The sequence below is a fragment of the Ammospiza nelsoni genome, chromosome 8 (genome assembly GCF_027579445.1).
Source record: "Ammospiza nelsoni isolate bAmmNel1 chromosome 8, bAmmNel1.pri, whole genome shotgun sequence".
Lineage (NCBI taxonomy): Eukaryota > Metazoa > Chordata > Aves > Passeriformes > Passerellidae > Ammospiza > Ammospiza nelsoni.
In genome coordinates this window covers 17,636,686-17,643,476 of record NC_080640.1, presented here as the reverse complement: position 1 = coordinate 17,643,476, position 6,791 = coordinate 17,636,686, and the positions used below count along the sequence as shown (strand labels likewise).

At 44.5% G+C, this 6,791-nt stretch overlaps 1 protein-coding gene across 1 annotated transcript; it reads right to left on the bottom strand.

Annotated features, from left to right (window-relative positions):
* Window positions 1–1,720: 1,720 nt before the first annotated feature.
* Window positions 1,721–6,534, bottom strand: LOC132076399 (bone morphogenetic protein 2-like). Its single transcript, XM_059477452.1, has 5 exons — window positions 6,246–6,534; window positions 6,003–6,145; window positions 5,161–5,277; window positions 3,781–3,982; window positions 1,721–2,166 (listed from the first exon to the last, which is right to left on the bottom strand). Exons 1-5 carry the CDS (start codon window positions 6,532–6,534, stop codon window positions 1,721–1,723), a joined length of 1,197 nt encoding a protein of 398 aa, XP_059333435.1.
* Window positions 6,535–6,791: the final 257 nt, after the last annotated feature.

Sequence of the window (6,791 nt, the reverse complement as noted above, 5' to 3'; positions counted from 1 at the left end):
GTGAAAACACTGCAGGTACTTCTGCTGCGAAAAGGGGAAAGTGCATAAGAGCAGCCTGGGAAATAGAACAGTTAAAGGGAGATCCCTTATGGCCCTCTATGCTTCCCAAGGTGCCTCTGGCAATGGCACTGAATCCCATGGCTGGGTGTGGCTGATGCAGCAGTTAGAACCACCCTGCTACCAGATTTGCATTCCACTGTACCAGGGCAACCACATAGCAGGACCAAAACATTTTCACTTGAGGAATAACTACTGGATCCTCCCTAAAGGGAAACGTGTCTATCCTCCTTATCTGTCATACTCCTTGGCACAGAGGACTTGATACAGTACCCACTGAAGCCATTGGGAATGTCCTTTCTTCTGGAAAATTATTTGATTCATGACTCTAGGAAAGGTTCAAATACAACATACAAACCATACCAATGTTACATTACATTTATTTAAAAATTTGCATTTTATATTACAGATTAATTTAATATACTCCAAGTGTTTAGGTTTTAAATTAAATAAATCTATTATACACATCAGTATTTACAGAAAGAAAAACATTACTTTTTTTTTTAAGTCTCATTGGAGTAAAAAAATTCTCCATGAAGATTCTAGCCATGGGAGATGCCACATTCTGTGAGAGGTCAGCCTCCTTCAAGAGTTCATGGAAACAAGAAACCAACCAGGCTTAAGATACACCTCAATGAACTGTCTGAGGAATGGCAATGAGCTGGTTACCTGCAGGAAAATGCAGCAAGACTGAAAGATCTCAAGGGGCCCCATCCAAGCCTGTGCCCTCTATTCCTCAAAGAAGGGAGGGAATCAGCAGGTACATTGTGCATTCTAACAAACCTCACCTCAGACACCAGACCAGGCCAGTATCTAGCACATTCTCACAGACCTCCAAAGCTTCATGGTTTTCTTTCCTCTTGCTAAACCACGAGGATTTTGACCCAAGCTTAGGATCCCACAGTACAGCAAATATACAGAGGCAGTCTCTGGTGCCACACACCCTGACAGCCATTACAGGGACAGGCACTGCCTCACCTTACAGAGTTGCAGCCCTGAGTTAGAAGCCAAGTATGATTCCCAGACAAATACTGACCCATGGGCTCCTTCAGACTGGCTAGCAAGTCCCATGGGGACTTATGAGGAGTTCTCTGCATTTGGTAGAGCTGCATAAAGCTCAGGGGAAGAGGTCTGTTTCCTGGTAATGCATGATCTACAAGTGGTAGAAACCTCTAAAATTAGCTCTGGGCAAATACTTACCCTGAAAGCTCAAAGTAGGACTGCACATCCCCACTGGACTGTGCATCCAAAACTGATTAGGGCTGTGCTACTGACACCTGCATCCCGTCCTGGATGGAGGCAGGATGCCATGCCTGGCCTGTTAAATCACTAGAAATTCTGAGCCTTGGTACACAGAACAAGACCTTAATTTGAACAGTCAACTTAATGGGCTTCAACTCCTTCACATAGTAAGTTCCTGATTTTAATATTTTCCTTGGTGAACAGGCACTCAAAGAGTTCTCCATGGAGGTCTTGAAGTCCTCAGCTCTTCACAAGCCAGCCACCTTTCCACAGCCATGGTGAGAGGAGAAGGATTTGAAGCACAGACCAGTTTCTGTCTCTCCTGCCCTGTAAACAGAAATGCCATCTCCTTCAGTATCTTCAGTGGTAAATGGGAAACTGAATCCAGGTGCACACAAATGCAGAGAAAAAAGAAGTCTTGCTAATGACAACCACACCTTGTTGCCACCATGTCTTTATAATTTTTAAGGACGACATTCTGTTTGTCATCAAAGTAGAGAAGATTGAGGGACTTCAATTCATCTGGCACACAGCAGGGCATGCTGACATCCTGAGACAATTTCAGTGTATAAACAATGGACTGAACTGTGGCATGGTTTGTTGCATTTAGACTTTCCCCTAAAGGGAAGATGCAGGATCCTCTGCAGTAAAATGCATTGTATCCACTTGGGTGAATAATCCATCCTGACCAGCCAATGGCATGGAAGTCCACATAGAGCTCCCTCCTGTGACATGCTGCCAAGGGGCTCCTGGCAGCAGGGGCTGCAGCAGCCCGGGGTCTCCTGCTCAGGCTGGCACTGCTGCTTTCCATGACAGCAGTGTCATCAGGAACACGTGAAGATTTGGCAGGGTGGTTTGCTTCTGATTCTGAAAGGAAGCTGTATGTTAATATTTCACAAACAAAGCTCATCTACAAAGTAGAGTATTCTGTGTGAAAGTCTATTAAGTAAATCTACATCGAAGCCTTCAGAGCAGATTTTAAAACTGCACCTAACCTGTGAATGTACCAGCAGGGGTGTGTATTCAATTGCCACTTCAGCAATACTTCCTAATCTGTCAAATCTTGTGTCTTGGAAAAGCCCCAATTCAGCAGAAAGAGGAAAAAACCCACAGTGATCTACTAAATATTCTGAACTCCACAGCTCCTCTTCAGGGCTGAATCTAGTCAGAATGGTATTAACTGCCTTCATACAACCACTCCTACAACACACATTATTCTGGGCAGTGCTAACAGAGGGTGGAGATCACAGCCTTTTTCTCTCCAGTATTCTCCCAGTAACTATACCCATACACTTGCAAAGCAGAATGTGCAGAAACCTGGTCATGTGCAAAGTAACATTGTAAAAAATTATATTTTTCAAATTTGTGATCCTAAAAAAAACCACCACCAGGTTTACAGAACACTAAGGAATTAATTGTACTGACAATAGGATGCTTTCTTAAAGTATGTTCTGAGAAGCCCTGGGATCCATGCAGATGCATGTACACAAGCTGGAACTCACTGATATGTAGAACAACCTGTGTGGTCACTGACCTCTAACAACGGGCAGGTCTGGAGAGTTTCTTAGTTAAGAAATTTCTCAATCCTGACACAGTGCAGAGCTTGATGCTCATTAAACTAGATCTAGGATTTCACTATTAATTTTTATTTGGAAAACAAAAATAAACAGACCAGCCTAATTTTTAATTTGTATATTTTATTTCTAAATAATTTCACCGCCTACCTCTTAATATTGTCCTACCTAGCTTCTAATATGCAAATACAACCGTTTACCAGGAAAGCCTGGAAAGCCAGAACAGCATGATTTTTGCCCCTCCTTCAAGCTCTTTGCATTTATCAGGCCCTAAAATCCAGCCTTAGCTGATTTGACACTAAGGCCAATGGGAGAGGTAAGACACTGTTTTGTATTTTAAGGCACTAGGGCGTTGTCTTTGATGAAAGCAGCCTTTAGTCACAATGCTAATTAGTCATTGAAGTTAAAAAGGTGCTTAAAAACCAAGGACATAGAATTTAAAATTGCTTGTTTAACAACCTCTTTCACTCTTAAAATCACACTTGATGACTCTACTTACAGATACTTTACCAGAATTTTGACAAAGCATTCCAGGTCACTGAGTTTTTTTTTTTCAGTATAAACCTAACATACAATTTTCACGCAAATTTCACCACCACAAAAATAATATAAGCAGTACTTAAAAAATAGAACTCCCATCCCTTTAACAAACAAAATAAACCCGATTCTCATTAGGACTAATGAATATTTCTGGCACACACAGTTTTTGTGAGGGATGGGGCAATTTAGGGTGCTGGTGACCTACTAGGAAGGACTATCAAATCAAATTTCGATCACTGACTAAGCAAAACTTCAAACCTGTTCAATACTGCACTAAACTAAATAAATAACTGAGGTTAGGTGTACATGAGGTAGCAGGAGGCGACAGAAGATGAACAGGCAATCCATATTCTAAAAGTGCACTTACTTGTAGCAGAGGGTACAAAGCTGTGAGACCTCCGTTTGTTACTGTTGGTGAAGAGAACAAGGAGAGCATTTCTGCTCTCCTGCAAAGTGCTCTGGCTCTTGGCAAATGTAACCACGTCATGTTTCATTCCATTGCTGGAAATATGTGTCGCAGTTATCCAAAAGCCATGGTTGGAGCTGCTGTTTCCAACCCACTTGGAAACCTGGTGAAGATAGGGAAAAGAAAAAATATTGTTTCAATATTCTAATTACAGCACTATAATTAAGCAATGTTTATAATAAGTTTATATTAGGAAAAGAGAATAGGCAACAAGCTAGGAGAGCATAAGGACATATATTATGATAGAAGTGAGATAACTGTATAGCTGAGACTCCATTGACTTGAATATTTAAACAAGTAATTCAACACTTCAAATACAAAATAGCATAAGCATTCCCAAAAGCTACATTTGCATACAGATAATTATTTTCAGAGAATTTACCAGTGAACATTTGAGTGTACACTCAACACTTTTTAATATTAAAATAAGCTCTCTCTGACTTTCAGCAGGAATTTATTTTTCATAGCAATCTGAACACAGCAATGTGAACTCTCCAGATTTCTCATACTGTTAAGACTTATGTAAATCTAAAAAAACATGGCATTTGAAGAAATTCACAATCAAGCAAATTTACTCATCTAATTCTAATAATTGCACACTGATCGATTAGGCCAGGTCATTCTCTAGCAGGAATATCATGATTTAAGATGGAACTCAACCAATCATCCAAGCATGCTGTTCAGCCTGATCATAAAGCTTAGACAATGAAAAGCACCGTCCCAGAGTACAGCTCTAATCCACGTGTGGGTTCTTTTGCTATGGAAAGGGATTCACCTACTGTTACAATTTATGGATAGCTACAAAGCAGATCCTGAAGCTCACAGATACAGAAGTCTATGGAGGAAGCTGAATGACAGGCAACCCAACCATGACAAACTCCGGAAACACAATGTTGAAGCAATACTGCTCTACAGAGATGCTGCCAGAATAAAAAGGAGAAAATAAAACCTACTGTTAGAAGGCAACCAATGCCACAATGCCAGTTGCTTTGGCAGCCTAAAGACTAACACAAGGTTTTAATCAGTACTTGGCCTGACATCCCTTGATCGGCTAGGTTTGGGTTACTCAGTTCTCACCATGCTTGTGCTCCTAGCAGCTCATAAACACTTCTTTATTCCAGGTAGCACTGGGTGTATTTTTAAGGGTAGAGAGAAAGCTTCTCCCTCTGCTGCTGTCCTGTTTGAACTGACCTCAAAACCCAGCCTAATGGCAATGCTGGAGTTATAAGGTGTCATTTCAAGAGTTTAAGAAAAAAAATTAAGTCAGACTTCTCTGCTTACTGTCTGTGTGACGTTGAAGACTTCCCAGCCTTCCGTGTAGAGGGACAATAATCTTGATGCAATGAGATGCTTTTTCTGTGGCTTATTTTCACCCTCTAAGAGCTCATACACTTCCACCTAAATAACAGCAATATACAACAAAACGAAGAAGAAATTAATTTGATTGTTCTTACAGCAAACTAGGAGGATGAAGATTAAGCAGGTTTCTGCTACATCACAGCTATGAAACTGTACCGTCATTCTAAAAGAGGTAAAAAGAAGATTTGGGACAGTTTAACAGAAAAAGTTATGGCTACATACATCTGCTTCTAGATGTGTTCAGAGGCAGAATACCAGATATAGGTACTATAGAAAATTATCCTAACCATCCCTATCCTGTTTTGAACACCTGACACCGTCAAAGTCTTCTGTTCCTCCTCATATTTTTCTTCAGGTCTGCAAAAAGTCCAATTCTGCCCTTTGCCAGAGGAATAGACACACTCAGTTTCCTTACCGCCTTGTTTTCCCATGAATCCCTGGCTGTTATTACTACTTTTCGGAGCAGCTCCAGCAGATAAATTTCAATTCGAATTTCGAAATATCTCAAATCCCAGAAAAGTACATTTGAGTCAGGTCTGACATTGGTGTCTTTAGGGAAGGCTCACTGCCATAGCACACAGGCCAGCATAAAGGCAAAGTCAAAACTTTAGATTACTTCTGCATGGTGGTGGCAAAGAAAACGTGAGGATGACAAAACAAAAATAACAACAAAGCAGGTTTGTGTGACACTTAGTTGCACTCCTAGTTTTCAGAATTATTAACAAAGATAGCAGAATTAAGCGTTTAACTATTTCCCCACTTACTTTGCAGAAGTGTTGCGTGTCGGACCTTCTGGACCGATGTGCTGCCCTCTTAAGCTTGAAGACCCTGAACTCGGCTTTCAGCATCTGCTCGCTCTTCTCCATGGCGCTGATGTCGAAGTAGAAGTGGTGATGGTCTACGTGAACTGGAAAAGACCCTTCTTGAGGAACACAGCCAGGCCCCTCGGGCCCGCTCCCTCCCGCCTCGGGGATTCACCGGGGCTCGGCCCCGCCGCCCGGGCCCACCTCGGTCCTCGAAGCTGCGCACCACGTCTCCCTGCAGCAGCCCCGGGGCGCGGGTGATGCCGTTGGCGTCGGCCACCTTGTTGAAGAGATCCACCATGAACTGGGGCGGCTTCTTGCGGGGCAGCACGTCGGGCGGCAGCTCCTCGATGTCGAAGACCTCCCGCAGGCGCTGCAAGGCCGCGGCCAGCACGGCGTCCCGCGGGTCGGGCCGCAAGGGCAGGGCTCGGGCCGCCCGCAGGCTCAGCAGCCCGGCCAGGCACAGCCACAGCCACGGCGGGCGGGTCGCCATGGACGGCGGCGCGGGCTCGGCCGGGCCGCCCCGCGGCCGTGACCGCGCTGCGTGAGGGGGCAGCGGCCCAGCGGCGGGCCCGGCGCGGCCAGGCGGGAGAGCCGAGCGCCGCTCAGGCCGCGCAGCCCCGAGGGCCAAAGGCCCCGGGCAGGGGCGGCCGCGCCGCGCCCGGGCCATCAGCGGCGCTTAAGGGCTCAATGGGGCAGCGCCGTGCGCTCGATGGCATCGGAGCGGCCGCCTCGGGCTGCCGGGGACAC